At 36.2% G+C, this 19,955-nt stretch overlaps 3 protein-coding genes across 3 annotated transcripts; 2 read left to right on the top strand and 1 right to left on the bottom strand.

The window, feature by feature from the left end:
- Nucleotides 1–360: 360 nt before the first annotated feature.
- On the top strand, nucleotides 361–3,295 carry Cbr-nas-27 (the record flags this gene model as incomplete). Its single annotated transcript, XM_045243197.1, has 8 exons — nucleotides 361–450; nucleotides 516–675; nucleotides 1,239–1,432; nucleotides 1,483–1,614; nucleotides 1,703–1,904; nucleotides 2,433–2,599; nucleotides 2,900–3,018; nucleotides 3,160–3,295. The coding sequence occupies 8 exons, from the start codon at nucleotides 361–363 to the stop codon at nucleotides 3,293–3,295; spliced, it is 1,200 nt and encodes a 399-aa protein (XP_045093394.1).
- A 1,112-nt stretch (nucleotides 3,296–4,407) lies between these two features.
- Nucleotides 4,408–7,254, top strand: CBG07103 (the record flags this gene model as incomplete). The annotated part of the gene is made up of 5 exons (XM_002632185.1): nucleotides 4,408–4,550; nucleotides 5,114–5,213; nucleotides 5,272–5,372; nucleotides 5,620–5,817; nucleotides 6,999–7,254. 5 exons carry the CDS (start codon nucleotides 4,408–4,410, stop codon nucleotides 7,252–7,254), a joined length of 798 nt encoding a protein of 265 aa, XP_002632231.1.
- Nucleotides 7,255–9,315: 2,061 nt separating this feature from the next.
- CBG07104 lies at nucleotides 9,316–19,840 on the bottom strand (the record flags this gene model as incomplete). The annotated part of the gene is made up of 11 exons (XM_045243196.1): nucleotides 9,316–9,388; nucleotides 9,526–9,624; nucleotides 9,670–9,749; nucleotides 10,298–10,506; nucleotides 11,632–11,739; nucleotides 11,789–11,865; nucleotides 11,917–12,013; nucleotides 12,403–12,666; nucleotides 17,390–17,508; nucleotides 19,072–19,393; nucleotides 19,699–19,840. The coding sequence occupies 11 exons, from the start codon at nucleotides 19,838–19,840 to the stop codon at nucleotides 9,316–9,318; spliced, it is 1,590 nt and encodes a 529-aa protein (XP_045093393.1).
- Between the last annotated feature and the right edge of the window lie 115 nt (nucleotides 19,841–19,955).

The following is a 19,955-nucleotide window of genomic DNA, read 5'->3' as shown; positions in this document are numbered from 1 at the left end:
TGAGATATGCCGCTTGTAACAAAAAAGAGCAAAAATTAGAAATATGTTATTTTAAACCGCCATATCTCGTTTTGTTGGGTTCATACAAAAAAGTTGTCAATTACAAAAATAAGCTCTATTTTTGTTTAGTATACAGTATACTGTATACTCTGCAATTTTCAGAAAAGTGGAAAAATTCTAACTTTCTTTTTTTGGACTCTAAAATTGACTATTTCCTACTGATAAACTCGAAATTTTCTGTATTTTTGTCTGTTTGTCCGGATGTCCATATTATGAAATTTCCCCTTTTTCGTTTATTTTTCACTTATGCTCAACTATTCCCGAAATTCCCCAAAACTTTCAGATCCTTGTCTGTAAATAATGAAATTTCACCTACCCCACTGGTCACTGCTCATCTCGCTCCTCTTCACAACGCTCGAAGCGATTCCACGTGGCAGAAGAGCAATTCGGGTGAGTCCTAAAGCTGTCTCCTTTCAGACTATCCTTGAATTATTCGAATTTTTTGAAAATTCCAGAATCGCAACGAAGGAGACATCAATTCGGTGACAGGAATCGGCCGATATCTAGTCCAGGGAGACATTGCCGTGGTGCAAACGAGGAGTCGGAGAGCTGTAATCAAGCAGAAGCATAAAAAATGGAAACTACCAATGCCCTATTCTTTTGATTGGAATTTTCGTAAGTTTTGATTTTTTTGATAAGGATTCTGGGCCATATTTGAGCACATTTTTTAAATTTTGAATTTTTTAAAACACGAAAAAAATCGGTTTCAACCTATTTGATCACCTTGAGAAGTTATTAAGAGCGGCGCATTTTTTACCGACTGAGCTACGTTCACTTTGAGCTCAATTATCTCGGTTCATAAAAAAATACTAAAAAGTAGTCAACTGATAAATCATTTATCATAATATCATCAATATTTTATCAGTTGACAGATTTTTGAAAGCTTTAATAGGAACCGAGATAATTAAGCTCAAATTGCACATATGGGTCAGGCTTCTATTAGAGCAAACACGGTATTAGAGCGATTTTGGAACAATCTGAACTCTATTTGACTGGAAATTGTTCGGAATTCGTGTGCCAAATATATCGGAGCTTGCTGGATTTCCGGATCATCCCAAACTTTAGAAAAATCCAAAAATGTCATTCCAGACACCTCTAACCATATCAGCGTCAAATTTCAGTTGCTCAAAAGCAACCTACAAACTGGCAATATTCAAAAAAAAAGTCCCCGATTTCAGCCCGCCGAAGCCGTCTACGCGTTCTCGAAGCGATGCGATTCTGGAGTGAGAAGACGTGCGTGACGTTCCAAGAAAATCGTTACGTCTATCCACATGTTCGAATTTTCGAAGGAAACGGTTGTTGGAGTTTTGTCGGGAAGCAACAAAGTCTCAGAGAGCAATCGTTGTCTTTGGAGAGCAGTTGTACGGATCATGTTAGTTATTTTTTTATTTCTAGAAGTTTCTGAATCGCTTGAATCTCCAGACCTTCGTCGTAGCCCATGAAATTGCCCATACCCTCGGATTCTTCCACGAACATGCTAGAATCGATAGAGATCAGTTCATCTCGATTGACTACTCAAATGTGAATCCAAATTTGACATTTGCTTTTGCAAAGGTACAGTAATTCTGTTGAACCGAGAGAGAGAGAGAGACCTACGACAATTTTTCGGAAAAAAAAGTTATCACTGTCTTCAACCTTCCAGGAATCCGAAAAACAACTGGACCACCAATCCGCTCCATATGAGTACGGTAGTGTTATGCACTATTCTGTGGATCAGTTCGCTGTGAACACCAATCGTCCAGTGATCTACGCTAGAGATCAAAAATACGCGCAGGCGATGGGAAATCGAATGAGAGCCACTTTTCAGGATGTGTCAAGGATGAATGTGCTGTATAATTGTCATGGTGAGTGGGTTACTGTAGTTTTGCCTACCGTGTCCCCTCTATTAGAAGGCCCGTTAACTTTGAGCTCAAATATATCGGTTCCTGTAAGAGATATTGAAAACCTGTTAACTGATAAAATACTGGTGATAATTTGATAAAGATTTTTTCAGTTGACAAATTTTTTATATCTTTCATAGGGAAGGAGATATATGGTCTCAAAGTTGAAAGTCCTCTGTGGGGCCTTTTTTTATAGGTGCATCAACTTTCAGCTCAAATATCTCGGTTCCCATGAAAGATATCAAACTTTTGTTTACTAATAAAATGTTGGTGATATTATGATAAACAATTTATTAGTTGACCACTTTTTGATATCTTTCACAGAAATTGAGATATTTGAGTTCAAAGTTATGAGGGCTTCTATTAGAGGATGTGGTTTTTTTATTAGTTTTGGTTTTTAAAAACAGAAATCGTCAAAAACTTTCTAAACCTAAATTTTCTAAATTTGCCAAATTTCTTATTCTTTCATCTCTGAACCCAGCCATATTTCAGAAAGATGCGCTAATACCGTAAACCGATGCCAACACGGTGGTTATCCGGCACCCAGTGACTGTTCCCAATGTGTATGTCCCGATGGATTCGGTGGTCAATTCTGTGAAACTATCGAAAATCAATCGATTGGACAGAACGGGAATTCGGATTGTGGTGGTATACTTTGGGTGAGTTCGGTTGGGCGGGAATTTGAATTCTCGAATTTTTTTGAAATTTCGGATTTTTAAATTTTAAAATTTTGGAGATTTTGAATTTCTGAATTTCTGAATTTCAATGAATTTTTAAATTTTTCTTTCAAAATTTCAACAATTTTCAGGCATCCGACACCCCTCAAACGTTCTACGGAGCCGTCAGGACACGTGTCCATTCCAACGCCGTCTTACCCACTCCAGAGCACTGCTTCTGGCATATCAAGGTACCGTAACCCAAAAATTGTTTTCAAGTTTCTAATATTTTCAAATTTTCAGACATCCCCCTCGAAAAATATCGAAATTAGAATAAAAAATATCATTTCTCCATGCTCAATGTCTTGCTCATTTAATGCGTTAGAGCTGAAATTGTCGAATTTCACAATGACAGGGACCAGGTTAGATTTTGGGATTTTTTAATAGTACCCATAGTACCCATAGTACTTATGGTACCCATAGTACCTATAGTATCCATAGTACCCATAGTACAGAAAAAAAGTTTTTTTAAACAATTTTTTTAATTTTTCAAAAACTTCCAGATTCTGCTGCGATGAGCACATTTATTCATCCCACTCAAATCCCAAAATTTTCCAATCCGACGGACCGTTGGCGGTTATTGGAGCCTACGCCAGATATGATTATTTGGATTTTAATATTGAATATCGAGGTGTTTAGATTTTTTAAAATTTTTTTGAAATTCATATTTCTAACATTTTCTAATTTTTTCCCCCAAAAAATTGCCCCAAAATTCCCATGTGTTTCTGTTAAGATACTCAAATCTATGTGCCAAATTGCTTTATTTTTAAAGAATTGACTAACTTTTTTTATGAAAAAATGAATTTTTGAATATAATTGTATTATGTGTACTATGGATACTATGGGTACTATGGGTACTATGGGTACTATATGGGTACTATATGGGTACTATGGGTACTATGGGTACATGGTACTATGAGTACTATGGGTACTATGGGTACTATGGGTACTATGGGTAGTAGGGGTACTATGGGTACTATATGGGTAGTAGGGGTACTATGGGTAATATGGTTTCTATGGATACTATGGGTACTATGGGTACTATATGGGTACTATGGGTACTATGGGTACATGGTACTATGGGTACTATGGGTACTATGGGTACTATGGGTACTATGGGTAGTAGGGGTACTATGACTACTCTGCCTACTATGGCTACTATGGCTACTATGGCTACCATGGCTACTATGGCTACTATGGCTACAATCGCTATTATGGCAACTATGGGTACTACAAATTTCTGAAAGATTATTTTGGAATAAATATGACATCAAAAATCATCTGAAAAAATATTATTTCCAGACTCAATTTTTATGATTTTTCTGCAATTAAAACTGTTCGATGTAATAAAAATGTATTTTTCGAATTTCAACAAAAAGACCAAAAGTTAACTGATAAGCGATTGATAAAACCAAAAACATGTCTATAAACTTTTCCCGGACAACAAGCAAATTATGGAAATTTCGATTTAAAAAATTCCGCTGACCGTCGCTCTTTTCTCTCTGGGCTCTCTCCAAATTCTACACTATTTCCCGAATGTTTATAGTTTCGAATTTTACATAAATTTTTTTTTTCGAGTCTAGATGTTTTAACTGAGAACAAAAAGGTCGCCGACACATGGCACCGGAATCCTGCGTTTCTCAATTTTCCATACTCTCTCGCCTCTATCCGCTTATCGGGTACGAAAATGAAAAGAGTATAAAACGGTTGTCGAGATTTTGGAATTTTTCATCACTCCAAAAAAAGAAAGAATGCAGATTATTCTAATTTTTCTCGTCTTGGCTGAATTGGCTCAAGCCACGTTTCCACCATTTTTCAACCCAATCACTGAGAAATTGGTAGAATTCAAGGATCCACAGAATACGGTCCTTCAAGGATTCCTGGCCTATCCATCGTGAGTTTTTCTATTGCTACAGTAGTACAGTAGTCTTAAAAGACTCCTAGAACATTAGTAAATTACAAGGAAATGATATAAAAAGAAGAAAAAAGGATATTGGCTCGGGGTGGAGTCGAACCTGTGGCCTTTGGATTCAAAACTGCCAGCGCTAGCCATTTGGCCACGCGCGAAATATTTGAACTAGTGGTGGTAGGCGTACCAAAAAGCAGGGAAGGCGCGGGCGGCGATGGGTCTGCTAGACCATAAACTACACGCACTACATTAGCAGACCACTTTAAAAAAAACTCTATATTAAAATTGGTCTGCTAGACTACAAACTACGAATAAAAAATTAGCAGACCCAAAGCTCCAGTCGGCGCCTTACGTTAACTTGGGCCTGCTAGACTACAAACTACACACACCACATTAGCAGGCCAATGACTGATTTTAAGCCTATGACTCATAGCTTCAAACTTTTCCTAGATTTTCGAAATTTTTCAACTATACTAAACCAAAAATTCCCCAAAATCTGAGAAATTTTCGTGTCCCTATGATTTTTCCAAACTACAGTAATCCTTCAGGTTCACCACTCCCCTCAAAAAACGTCCAGCTGTTATTATCTTCCACGCGTTCACCGGACGTACCGACTTCGACAACAATAAGGCTCGTGATTTGGCCAAGGTACAGTAACCCTCCCTCTCCCAAACTACAGTAGGTCGACAGTAACCCAATTTTTCAGCTCGGCTACGTGGCATTCGCTGCAGACACCTACGGAAAAGGAAAAGCGGCTCCAGATGTGCCAGGAAACTTTGCTATTATGGGACAACTTTTGGGGAATAGGTAAATTTTTGAAATTCCCGCCAAATTTGGGTCTAGAAGCCGGGAACTAAAAGTTTCTAGCGTCATTTTGAAAATTTTTTGGACTACTGTAGCCCCAAAAGTACGCAAACACCGAAGACGAGATTTGAACTTACATTAGGGTAATTTTGAGGTGAGGAATACTAAAAATTTTAAAGTTAGAAACGCTGAAAATCAGCGGTTTGGCTGGGAATTCAGTTTTAAAAAAAGCTTACTGTAGTTTTTGCAGAACGACGATCCTTCGAAACCGAATTCTGGCTAATTGGAATTATGTGAAGGCTCTTCCATACGTGGATACCAATAAAATTGGGTCCATTGGATTCTGTTTTGGCGGATTGTGTACTCTGGATTTGGCCAGATTCAATGTTGGGTTGAAGGCGGCAGTGTCGTTCCATGGAACCCTTACTGATTATCCTGGAAATGGAACGTAAGTCTTAATTGGTCTTAGTTGTCCTGAATTAGTCAAAGATGGAGAATCTCACAACTACCGAAAAACCTATGATAGAAGAGATCCAAGTTTGAGCTTGTTTATCTCGGATCTCGTCAAAGATATCAAAAAGTGACCAACTGATAAAATATTTTAGATATTATGATAAACAATTTTTTAATTAACAACCCTCTTCATATCTCTTATAGAAACTGAGATAACTGAGCTCAAAGTTAGCGGTTGTTGTAAATCTGTATTAGAGACACTGCCAAGTTTGAGCTCAGCTATCGCGGGTCCTATGAGAGATATAAAAATTTTGTCAATTGATAAAATGTTCATCATAAAATTACCAATACTTTATCAGTTGACAAATTTTTGATATCTCTCATAGGAACCGAGATAATTGAGCTCAAAGTTGACGGCTTGGGTGAGCTTCTACTAGAGGAAATACGGTATTCTCTTTGAGTTCAAATATCTTGGTTCTGAGATAATTGAGCTCAAAGTGCACAAACCCAATCGGCACCAGAGCGCCGCTTCTAATTTATTGGCAGCAATCTCACAGTGCACGTGTTTGGTGGGCTTCTATTAGAGAAAATACGGTAGTCTTAATTGTTCCTAATTAGTCTAACAGTTGGAAGGCATAAAAACAAGGTCTAGTTGATTTGGCATTGATCACTGATTAGTATTCATTGATATTTGAAAGACAAAAAATGAAATTGATAATCAGTACTAGAAATTTCAGAATTTTAAAATTTTAGAAATTTCGAACTTTTGAATCATTGAATATTCAAATTTCTGAATTTCTTAGAATTTTAGAATTTTAGAATTTTAGAATTTTAGAACTTGTATTTTGGGATAGGCTAACTTTAAAGGCGCATAACTCAAAAACTACGGTAGTTAGAAAAAATTTGTCAACAGCAAAAATGTTTGCAGTATAATTTCACACATTTTATTGGTAAACTACTTTTTCCTATCTACAGTAGTTTTTGAAATATGAGTGTTTGAAGTAAGCGCATACCACCGGGGAGGGTCTAGGTAAGGTACACTCACCTAAAAAGCGCATTGCTCAAAAACTACGATAGAATTTTCCACAAAAATTAAAAATATTCACCTCGAATTCTAGAAAAAAAAACTTTAAAGCTGAACTATTCAAAATCTCACCTAGTCTTCTGATTTTTCAGCTCCATCGACGCCTCCGTCCAAGCTCATCACGGAGACGAGGACCCACACACGACGAACGCCGACGCCGACGCCTTCTTAGTAGAGATGAGAAGACGTGACGGTGATTGGATGTTCACTAGATACGCACATGCTCTTCACGCCTTCACACTTCCCGGTGTCGAAAATTGGGGAATCCCTGGAGCCGCTTTTAATCCAATCGCTTCTAATCGATCCTGGTCGGCTATGGAGACCTTTTTGGCTGAAAAATTGTTGTAAAAAGTTTTGAAACTAGAAAATTGAGAGAAAACCCTGTATTAGAATAGCTCCCTAACTTGAGCCAAATTATCACGGCTCCTTCAAAAGATATCAAAAATCTGTTAACTCATAATTTGTTTATCATAATATCACAAACATTTTATCAGTTGACAAATTTTTAGTATCTCTCATAGGAGCTGAGATAATTGAGCTCAAGCTTGGGGACCGTTCTATTACAGGGTTTACGGTAAGTTGCGTCTCAAAATTTGTAAAAAAATCTGTATTATATATTTTCCTAATACCTCCAAAACTCGATGATTTTGTCCTGCCATGCTGTTTTTTTCTAGTAATTTATTGTGTTATCTATTTACTTTTTATCTTGCTTTCTGCTTAAAATTTTTATTTTTTGAATTTCAATAAAAATATTTTTCATTTATATATTTTCAAAAAATTAAAACAAAAAGTGACTTGGAAAATGCAAAATTATATTAAAGATACCGTTAAACCTATAATAGAAGGGCGTTCACATGGTCAACTTTGGCTTTATTTATCTCAGTTACTGTAAGAGATATCAAAAATGTGTCAACTGATAAAATGTTTTTGGTATCATAATCAACAAACAATCAGTTGACAAATTCTTCATATCACTAAAAGGAACCGAGATAAATTTTGGCTCAAAGTTCAAAGTTAGGGGGCTTTTTTATTACAGCATTTACCAATGGGATAGAACTAAAACTAATTAAAATGAATTCCTGTAAAAAGTTCAAATTTTTGACATTTTGAAAAATTGGATAGGCCCAACTTTCAACTTCAAGCGAGTTTATCTCAGTTCTTGTGAATGATATAAAAAAAGATGTCAACTGATAAATTGTTTATCAAAATACCACAAAAATTTGATCAGCTTATTGTTGATATCTCTTACAGGAACCGAGATATGTGGGTTCGAAGTTAGAGGTTATACGGTATTTTGGGTTTTTGAATATATTTATGGGGTCATTCAGCTAGGTAAAAAACCTGATTTCTTACCTGGCAAAAATGGTAAATAACCTAGTTTTTGACCTTTTTTGCTATGTAAAATACCAGGTTTTTTACCTAGCTGAATAACTCCATTAGATATTTAGACGATTTCTCAGATTCCTGTGATAAACATAGAAGAATAACAACGAGATATGTCACAATAACGTTTTATTGCGACGCAACCCGGGTTAAACAGAAACAAACAATGATTAAAAACCTGAAAACTAAGCAAACTAACTTAATTCACTAGAAAAGAGTCTAGAACAACGAGCATTAGCTAAGCTCGCACCCAAAAACTAAAAGAGTAATTCGAATTCAGAGCGCGCGCGCGGAGCGGGATAGCGGAGTGTCGTTGCGTGGGTTGAGGGCACCTTTAGACTGGGTTGGAGGGTAACTGACCCGGGCAACTCCGCCTCTACCTGTGGATGCGCAACAGATAGACAAGCACGCTCACCTGCACACCCCACGAAGAACCTCGCCTTCTTTACAAAATCGAAAATAGTTTGACCAATTATTTGCTGAAAAGTTTTCCCAATAAAATTAAAAATATCAGATCCAAAAATCTAGATCAAAATTATACGACGAATTCAAAAATTCAGGCTCCTAAATTCCTAGGGTTCTATAATTTCCAGATTTCAGAAATTCAAATTTTCAGCTCTCACCCCAAAATTGGGTCAAAAATCCGTTCCATAAATTCTGGTTGGTCTTTTTTTCTATCTATTTTGTCGTCTGAAAACAAATTAAAGCAGGAAAATGTTCAGGAAAGCCGGGAAAACACGTTGAAAAAACACAGAAAAAATGAAGGAAAAAGTCAATATGAAAAATTTGATCTAGTTTTGAATGTTTTTTTCGGGAAAAAAATTTTCCGGAAAAAATGAAGATCAAAGAAAAATTTTTAAATACCTTTTTTAAAGAGTTTCACATGAAAAAATTATGACATCAGATTTTTCAAATTGTAAAAAAACCGTACAATAATGGGAAAACTAGCTCTGGAAATCAAAAATAGCCAAAAGAAAGAAAAAAAAATGATAGATCAAAAAATGTGAAATTTAGAATTGAAACATATTATTCCAAATAAATATCCTCGGTCGGGTGAGCAAATGCCATATACTCATCATAGGATCGTTTGAAGGCTCGTCTGGAAAAAATTACAGTAATCCGGAAATTTTTTATTGAAACCGACAAGAAAATGCTCCAATTAGTCCAAAAAATTAAAATGTGATCCAAAAATTGTAAATGTTTACAGTAATCCAAAATTTTCAAAAACTACCGTACCCAATAGCCTCGACGATCGGTTGAGTGGTCGTTTTTGACATGAAGACGTGACAGGCAAAACGTGGCAAAAGGGGATGCTTGGTGATGAATCCGAAATATCTGAAAATCGTTAATTAGTTGGAGTTAATTGGTCAGTTAACGCACTTCAATTGTTTCGGGTGAGCACCGCAGAATGAAATGTTCTGGAGACTGTAGAAGAAATCGAACATTGGACATTGGAAAAACTGGAAAAGTAGAGAAATTTTTGGTTGGAATTTTTTTTTCAAGCCTGATGGCCTAACTTTTGCAAGTCGAGTTTTCTAGGCCACCATGTTAACATGACCTAGGAATTTCCTGATATTCATTCGGTGTGCTTTCTCGACCCATTTAACGTAGTGGCCTAACTTTCTCGAAATGATTTGCCTAGAAAACGCAAAAGATGGTTTCTGGGACATTTCTGGACCATCAATTAACTCAAAGTTAGGCCGCCGCTTCAAAACGGCCTAGAAACCACACCAGGAAAATGTTAGGTCATTTCTAGGCCATTTTATCATGGTGGCCTAAATTTCGCAACATGCATTTTCTAGACCATCGGAGTTAATGGTCCAAAAATGTCTTACAATCCTCCTGCTATGTTTTCTTGGCAATTTTAGCTAACTTTGCATTTTCTAGGCCACCATCATGAATGGCTGAAAAATCACCCCAATTGAATGACAGGTCATTTCTAGGCCACTTCCCATGGTGGCCTAGAAAACTCAAATTGCACAAGTTAGGTCATTTTTGGTCAACTCACATTCTTCCTTCTCTTATCAATCACATGAATTCCTCTAAACGAGATTTCCATCAGCACCGTCTGCGGTACAATAATCTCCTCCGAATTTTTGTACATTGACAGCACTTTGTTCATCGCTTGAGTCAAAACGTCATTTCCTTTATGATGAGCAACCTCGATGGATGCTAACATTGTCAGGTAGAACGTGTCACGATCTCCGTTTAGCATTTCTGGGAATTTCAGATACAGTACCGATCAATAAGATTTACGAAATCGTATTTTCAGTTGATTTTCTTACATTTTAACCATTTTCAGAAATCTAGAGATTGGCTGTCAGTTTTCCATCACTTCGAAAAATTTGGAAATTTTGGAAAATTCGATCAACCCCAATTGACGGCTTCTAAATTTTTTAAACGCAGCTTACGGTTAGTTTTACGTCATTAACTCTCTTATTTATGCGATTTCCGACATTTTGATACCCATATTGCCCTAGTTTGAAGAAATTTCGAATTCAGAATTCAGAAGACGTCAAAATTCAGTGTATCACTAAACTAGGTCGATATTGGTATCAAAATGTCGTAAATCACATGGAAAAGAGAACGACGTGAAAATTCTAGAAAGCTGCGTTTTCCAGAATTTAAAAACTTTCAAATTCAAATTTCGCGTGTCCACGAGGATTACAAAATCCAAAATCGTTGAAAACCCCCAGATTGGTTGCATTTCGAAGATTTTAGTAATTTTTTGTGAGAAAAATTTCAAAATTTAAACAAAAAAACTGTAAATGCATAGTTTTCAATATAGGTCTGTTAGAATTCAGAATCTGGAATTTGACATCTTCTGCAATCTGAAAACGCAGCTTACGGTAATTTTTACGCTGTTAAGACTCTTTTCCATCAGATTTCCGACATTTTGATACTCATATTGCCCTAGTTTGAAGAATTACGAATTCAGAATTATGAAGACGTCAAGATTCAGTGTATCACTAAACTAGGTCGATATGGGTTGGTCGAATTCCAATTATTTTTTGTCATTTTTTTGACGTTATCAGTGCTGGCCAAGAAGAGGTGTCTTTCAGAAATCAGCGAATAGCTAAAAACCGAGAATTTGAATTTCGACGTCTTCTGAATTCTGGTTTCCAAATTCTTCAAACTAGGTCGATATGCGTATCAAAACATCGGAAATCACATGGAGTCAACGACGTGAGAGTTTCAGAAAGCTGCGTTTTTCAGAATTCAGAAGACGTCAAAGTTTTTTTTTCCGAAAAATTTCAAAGAGATCGGAAACTTGGCAGTTTTGAAAATTGTCAAAATGACCCAAAGCGATCAGGCTAATGTAGTTTTTAACCACAAACTCACTATTCGTGTTTGTTGGCAGTGCACCTAAACAAATCTCCTCGACCAAATCAATCTCGCAAACTATAGAAGCTGGAAATATTCCAGACTGTCCCGTACGCAAATTTGTTCCTGAAAAGTTTTAAAATCAGTCTGTGTGTCTGTGTATCCCAAATCTTACCATAACTCCAATGATCGTCGGCAGTCCTATCGACGTGAACAGCATCTCCAATCTCCAGAAGCAGTTCATCGGGATGTCTGAAAAATTTTTTAGTTTGTAGTCTTTGTAGTTTTTGTAGTCTAGCAGACCTCGGATGGAACGCCGATTGAACGCGATGGGTGGGATTCTGGCTGTCCGACGTCGTGCACGAGGAGACTCCAGATGAGTCATCTGGAGAGAAGAAGGCTAAAATGAAAAACGAACTAATCTAGGGTAAAGTGGGAGAAGAGAAAAAGAAAAATGTTCTGAAGTTTGAAGTTTTGGAGTTTAGAAATTCAGAAACACAGAAATTCATATACTAGCTAGAAAAACGTTCACAGCAATCAACTCGTAAACCCCGTAATGAAAGGGGGGGGGTGTCTACTTTGATCCGATTTTTCTAAATTCCTGTGAGAGATATCAGAAAGTTGTCAACTGATAAAACGATTCAGATATTATAATAAACATTTTATCAGGTGACAACTTTTTGATACCTTTCACAGGAAATGAGATAAATGGGGTGAAAATTAGAGGGCCCTTTTATTGGAGGTTTTACGGAGACCATAGGTTCGCAGTATACTTTTTTCCAAACTCACATTTTCTCTGTCCTCTTCGTCTCCTACTGTTCCCATTAATGCCGTCCTCCTCATAATAAGAATCCTCGAATCCTGATCGTTCCATCATTGAATCCGCCATTCCATCCATAAAACATAATTGATGATCTTGAAGTTTTGATGGTGGATTCGGTGGGATGTTCGCCATTGGAATTCGTCGGAGAAGAGCGGCTGAATTGATTGGAAGTGCTGGTAGACGACGTCCAGATGATGATGGTGTCGGTGATGGGAGCACTGATTGGAATACTGAAAAAAATAATTTTTAATTTGTTTTGACATGGATTGTTAATTATGATAATTAAGTCTTTGTTCAGAAATTTATTGAAAAGTTCAAATTGCGAAACAATCCCAGAAAACCAAAAAAGTATAAAGTTTGAAATATTTAAGAAAAATTGAATTAAAAAACCACTAATGAAGAAATAGCGAATTTTTGCTTGACCATTCTGGTGTAAAATTTTCAAGAAAGTGTCTTTTCAAAGCTCAGAATTCACTAATTTTCAGAAACCAATTATTTTCAATTTCCTAGAAACATATACAACGGTGGCTCAACACATCTATAAAAACTGAAAAGAAAATAGCTATATAGCTGTGTGGAGGGAGGCTCAATGTCCCCAAAATGACGTAATTATTTGTGCTAGTGGTCCCAGCTCCCCTTCTTTTTGGCTCTGTTTGGATTGCCATTGGTGTCTTTTTAGTGCTCATGGGGGGAGATGGAGAAAAAAGACAAGCCACATTAAATATGAGAAATACTATGGGAAATGAGAGAGACGCAGAGAAAGGAGAAATTGGATATGTTCCCTTTTGAGCATGATATCTGGGGAACCAGATGACGGGGGTTGATGATGGACGAACATGATGAATGAGTTGGTTGGTCTGCTAGGCTACAAACGAGAAAATTCAGAAATTCAGAAATTCCAGGAAATTCAGAAATTCAGGAATTCAGAAATTCGGAAATTCAGAAATTCAGAAATTCCAGGAAATTCAGAAATTCGGAAATTCAGAAATTCGGAAATTCAGAAATTCAGAAATTCAGAAATTCCAGGAAATTCAGAAATTCGGAAATTCAGAAATTCATAAATTCAGAAATTCAAAATTTCAAAAATTCAGAAATTCAGAAATTCAACAATTCCAAAATTCGAAAATTCAGAAAATCAGAAATTCAGAAAATCTGGAATAGTCATCCATAAAAAAGGAAAAAATCTGGAAATCAAGATTTCAATTTTGGTCTGCTAATCCCAAATTTGTAGTTTGTAGTCTAGCAGACCCAAGCATTTGGAAAACAAAAAAAAAACTGAACTGAAAATTTTGGTCGGGAGAAAACGGATAAAAAAAGGGGCGGCGGCGAAAAAGAGGGAAAAGTCGTTAATCATTGTTTTTTGACATATGGAGAAATAGGAAAAATATATTGCGATTTTTCACGGCCCAATTTCGTATAGATTGGTCTGCTAGACTACAAACTACAAGGTGATAACACTAGCAGACCAATCTAGCGCGCATTAGAAATGTGTCAGTTGGTCTGCTGGACTGCAAACTACGAGATATTCACATTGGAAGATCTAAAGCTCAAAACGCACAAAGCTAGCGTTAGTCTGCTAGACTACAAAGTGGACATTAGCAGACCAAAAAATTGTTTACAAAAAGTGAAAATAACAAGCTTATCGTTTCCTTCTTCTAGTTGTTTTTCAGTTTTTTTTCTGAGTGCTTCTGTTTCAGATGGCCAATAAAATCGATGATTCTCCTATATTTGTATTCAGAAGATGTTAACAACATTTTTCCGTCTTCTGAAGAAACGACGTCTTCAAAATATAATTTTCTGAAGAAGAAATGGGGACAAATGTCAATGACAGAAGCTGCCAGCGGCATTCATTTCTAATGAGCACATACTAGGAAACGTCCTAGAGCGCAAAAAGGGAAAACAAGAAATGGGGTGATGTCCTTGAGTTCCTGGGGCCTCGAGTTCCTGGGGAAGCTGAGTGAATGGAAGGGGAAATGAAGGAAGGAAAAGTACAGGAAAGGGGAGATTGGATTAGTCATTCTGAAGGAACAGGGTGGCAAAGAATACCAAGGAAATGAACACGACATGAAACCGCATTTTTTTCAAAATCTAATAATTGGACCTTTTTATCATTCGGAACATTTTTCAACTTGCTAATCAACATCCGAATTTCTGAATTTCTGAATTTCTGAATTTCTGAATTTCTGAATTTCTGAATTTCTGAATTTCTGCATGCCTGAATTTCTAAATTTCTGAATTTCTGAATTTCGGAATTTCCGAATTTCTGAATTTCTGAATTCCCTATTTATATGTACATATACATGTTCTGAAAATTTCAGCCAATTTTTAATACCCCGGCCACAAAATTTGAGGCAATTCAAGAAATAAAATAAGACGCTTCCGAGCCAACGTGAAAATGTGAAAATGCGGAAATTTTTAAATTCAGAAACTCAAAAATTCCTAACTTCGAAATTTCAGAGTTTTGAAATTCATGATACCAGAAATTAAAGAAAAACTGAATTTGGATGTTCAGAAATTCGAATGTTTTTAGAAATTCAGAAATTCAGAAATTCGAAAAATCTGAAATTCAGAAATTCGGGAAATTCGAAAAAATATGAATAACAGAAACTCCAAATAGTCCAAAACTTTGAATTTCAGGAATTATAAAATTTTCTAGAAGTTCAAAAACTTTCGAAATTCTGAAACTCAAAAAATCTGAAATCCTTGAAATCCAAAAACACCTAAATGCTATAATTCAGATAGTTAGAAATTTAGTGATCTAAAAAATCCGTAATCCTGGGACCCTCCGAACAATTCTCTATATCGAAAATTCAAAGTCCTAGAAAACCGCAAAACAATCCGGAAAATTCCAAAAACTCTCAAAAATCTAAAATTTCAATCTAGCACCCAAAAACATCTTCTAAGAAAATAGCTAGACAATTTTGATATCTTATTTTCTCAATTGCTCATCTCTTTGAACAAAAAAAGAGAATGACTCATCCCAGGGAGGAACTCTCTGGAATAAAAAAAGTTAGTTGAAAAAGAAGAAGAAGAGGATCGATAAACTTTGTGTCCCTTTAAAGATAGAGAGAGAGAGAGAGAGAGAGAGAGAGAGAGAGAGAGAGAGAGAGAAAGTGTGGTGTGGGAGCATTTTGTTCCATTATTTGGTGTAAGAAGAAGAAGACAAGAATTGTGAAAGAAGAAGGCGCATGTGTCTTCTGAAGATTCACCACACAGATTTGCCTTTTCTTCTACTTCTTCTTCTTCTCCCCTTATGCTCAACGCCACTATCTCCTTTTGGAAACAGAAGAAGAGCAGAGAAATGGCGGAGGCAAAAGTGTTTATGACGTCTTTTTCGGAAAAAGCCAGGGGAAGCATCGGAAATTAGATTCAATTCAGAAGAGCAGATGGGAGAAGGCGGAGAGACAAGAATGGATGGATGGCAACATTTTTCATTTTAGAATTTCCGGCATTTTTCATTAGAAGAAGTGCTCTTGGAATCAAAAATATTTGGGAAACTTAATTTCATTTGTTTTAATCATTTCATCTGTTGATTAGGTGGCCAAAATGATGCCATAGAGATATACCAGATTTTTTTCTGAAAACAAAAACTACCGTACTACCTCTGATAGAAGCGCACCCAAACTGTCACCTTTAACCAATTTATCTGGATCCCTATCAAAGATATCGAAAATCTGTCAACTGATAAAATTTTGGTGATAATATGATAAACAATTTATAAGTTGACAACTTTTTGATATCTTGCAGAAGAATTAAGATAATTGAGCTCAAACCTAAGTGTTAGGGGACTCTTCTATTACAGGTTTTATTGTCGGATTAAAAAAAGTGACACCTGAAAATCTCGGAGACGACGCTCGTGTCGATTTACGAGGGGGCGGAGCGAAAACGGATACTGTAGATAACAAATTTAATTATGTGAAATTAGTGGGATTTTTTGAACAAAATTTTGATTTCTTGGTATAAAAATGATCGCTAGCATCTCTAGAATCTATTTTTCAGCAAAAAAAACTAAACTTGAACGCAAAATTTTTCAAATTCTCAGGTGTCACTTTTTTTTAATTCGACAATAAGCAGTGTCTGAAATCTTGAAAATTGATTGAAACAATTGCGAAATTTATTTAAAAATTTCAAAAAATTTTGTATATGAATTCTTGCAACGTGTCTTGATTGTTTTGGTCTGCTAGACTGCAAACAAAAAGTAAAAAGTAAGAAATTCTAAAATTCTAAAATTCTAAAATTCTAAAATTCTAAAATTCTAAAATTCTAAAATTCTAAAATTCTAAAATTCTAAAATTCTAAAATTCTAAAATTCTAAAATTCTAAAATTCTAAAATTCTGAAGTCAAAAAATTCCAGAAATTATGAAAATTCTAAAGTTCCCAAAATTCCGAAAAATTCAAAAAAAAAGTTTCCGAAATTCTGATAATTCCAAAAAATCCAAAATATTCCCAAGAATTCGAAATTTCTAAAGTTTCCAAAATTCCAGAATTCCCAAAAATAGCAAATTTTGAACAAAATTCCTGTCAGAATTGTTTCTAAACCTTTCATAAATCTTTAAAAATTTTCAGCAAACTCTTGCTAATTCTAATCTCCATTTACCAGATTTTTTTTTAATTTTTGATCCCTTTCAAAATTTCTCCAGCAAAAAAAGTTTTCTTTCGATTCTTGACCTCCAAATCCCTACTGAAATGCCTAAATCTGTCAAACCAACAAAAAAAAAAGAGGAAATAGATGAAAAATGAAAAAGTGCATTCGGAAGAACATGAAAAAGCACAACAGGAAACTTTCTTGCTTTGATGAATCGATTTTCTGTTTTGCTAGGAGCAGAAAATGATAAATTACCCAGAATTTTTCGCCTCTTTAGGACTCGAAAAGTGCAATTTTGTCTATTTATTTTCATATGAAATTGAAAAAAAAATTCAATTCGAATTCAAAAAAAATAATAATAACTCACTATGCGGAGAAATCGGTGTCTCCAGATGAGCACACGGATCGATTACTGTAGCAGAGGGATGATTTTGGTTGCTCATTGGAGTCTGACGACGTGGACCTCCTTCCATTGCGCTGGAATTTCTGAAAAAAAACTACATAATTAAGAAGGCGAAACAAAGTTATTGATTTACCGTGAAACCTGTAATAGAAGGGCCCTTTAATAGAAGGACGCCTCTAATAGGAGGGCCCTCCGAGAGGGGCTCGGAAAAATAGAAGGGCCCTCGTAATAGAAGGGCCCTCTGTGAAAATGGACCCGCCTTTTCAAAATGTGTTATGAAATCAGAAAATTTCGGTACTATTTCAGTGGAGATATTCCGGGAACTCCACAATTTAAAAGAAATTTGTTGAAACTCTATTTTTCGATGAACATCTTGCTAAATTTTGGTGAAATTGGCAGATTTTCATGAATTTTGAACAGAACTTCGTCGAATTTTTCGATGCTAAATTACGGAAAAAAAACTGGCCAAAGAAATAGAAGGGCCCCCTCTAATTGAAAGGCCCCTGTAATAGAAGAGCCCTACAGAGCTACCTTGGAGCAATGTCGGCCCTTCTAAAACAGGTTTTACGGTATTACTAGAGGAAAAAGAAGTTCAGAAATTCGGAAATTCTTATTTTCAGAGCTTTTCGAAATGAATTTTTTGTTTTTGAAGATTTTTAAAACTTCTGACAAAAAAACTTTTTTCCGAAAATTTCCAGAAACTTCAAAACTTTTTTTTTGTTATTTTCAAACAACCTAATTTTCTTTCTTTTGTCTTTTTTTCTTCCAATTTTCCAATTACTCTCCCACGACGTTTTTCCTTTTTTGGGTCAGACTACAAACTATAATGTTTAGACTACAAACTATGAAAACGGGTATCCACAAATTGGCAGAAAATTTGAACTATGTATTTTCTTGCTGAAAAAGTTTGGTTTCCTAGAAAAATTAAATTTTCTGAAAATTGAAAAAAAAACCCACGATTTCAGTTTCATGGGTCTGCTAGACTACAAACTACAAATTACACATTTTGTTATACACGATTTGGTGTTCTATTTACTGTAGTTTATAGCCAAGCAGGCTATTGCGATGGGTCTGCTAGACTACAAACTATACGCACAGCGTTAGCAGGCCACGGGCGATGGGTCTGCTAGACTACAAACTACAGTTTCAGAGGTAGCAGACCAATCTGGATTTTTATCAAGTTCCTAGATTCAAAAAAAAACGAGAAAAAGAAGACGTTGACGTCTTCTCCACTCCATTTAGAGAACACCAGAAGAATGCCTTTTTCCAAACTCATTTCTCTCTTTTCTTTTTCTCTAAACACTCTATCACTTTTCAACACTATTTCCTCCCAATTGTTTTTGTGGGCGGAGTCAGGTTTTCAAAGAGATTAAAGGAAGGGGAAAAACGGACGGCCTTGGGAATAGACTAGATGCTCCGAGAGCAGTAATTGTGTCGGGAAAATGGAGAGAGCTGTGGGATAATGGGTTAGGGAGGAGGAGGAGGCAATGGATAATTTATTGTGGAACATAGGGTGAATGAGTCTGCTAGACTACAAACTATACAATTTGGAGATAGCAGACCAAAATGATGATTTACTTGAAAATTAAAAATTTTGGCTGTTCCTTTTCTGAGCTTTCAAACTTCTGAATTTCTGAATTTCGTACCTAATAGTATCAATAGTGCTTTGCAATGCCAAACTTGGCGGTCGACTCGTCTTCTCTCTGCGTCTCTCCATTTCCACACTCTCTCGCTCTTTTCGTAGTGTATAGTCTTCTGGAGGCGACGTGGCATATCCAGCAGAATTCCCAAACTGTGCACAAAGTGCTCTTTCGTACATTGACTTGGATTGTGGAAGTTCGATGGGTTCACCCAGCTCATCTGGTCTTCTCGGCAGACGTCTTCTGACTCTTCTGAATTCATCTGTAGTACACGAACGACGCATTACAGATGTCGATGGTTCAGCTTGCGCCAGCGATGAGAAGGAACCTGTAATTTAATTTTGGATGTTCAAAAATGTCAAAAAAAACAATTTCATTTTTTGATCATTTTTCAAAAATGCGTCCGGATGGCCGAGTGGGATTTTTCATTGAAATCTACCAATTTGAAGGTCGCGGGTTCGAACCCGACCGGTGGCATTTTTTTGGTTTTTGTGTGTGACGGTAGAAAATGATCAGTTTCAAGAATTTTGAATCCTGAGAATTCAGAAGACGTCAAAATTCAGATTCTCAATTCTAAAAAATCTATTACCGAAGATGGGACTGCTAAACTACAAAAACTACAAAAAATCCTACCGTATTGACTTTGAATTCCATTTGCGTGCACTCCATTATCAATTATCTCCGGATGCAACCGGTGATGGTTCCTAGGTAGGTCGGCATTGATGACGTGGCAATTGTGGGCGGAGCCTAGGCACGCCAAGCTGCCACGTTCCATCCACGCCTTGCGAGTTGAGAATGCTTGGCTGAAATCAAAGAAAAATGTTTGAAAAGGCTAGTTTTCAAGCTATTTATAACAGAAACGGCATGAATAGATTGGTCTGCTAGACTAC

The sequence above is a fragment of the Caenorhabditis briggsae genome (genome assembly GCF_000004555.2).
Source record: "Caenorhabditis briggsae complete genome, chrII, whole genome shotgun sequence".
In the NCBI taxonomy this organism is placed as follows: Eukaryota; Metazoa; Nematoda; class Chromadorea; order Rhabditida; family Rhabditidae; genus Caenorhabditis; species Caenorhabditis briggsae.
This window is presented reverse-complemented; position numbering and strand designations above follow the sequence as displayed.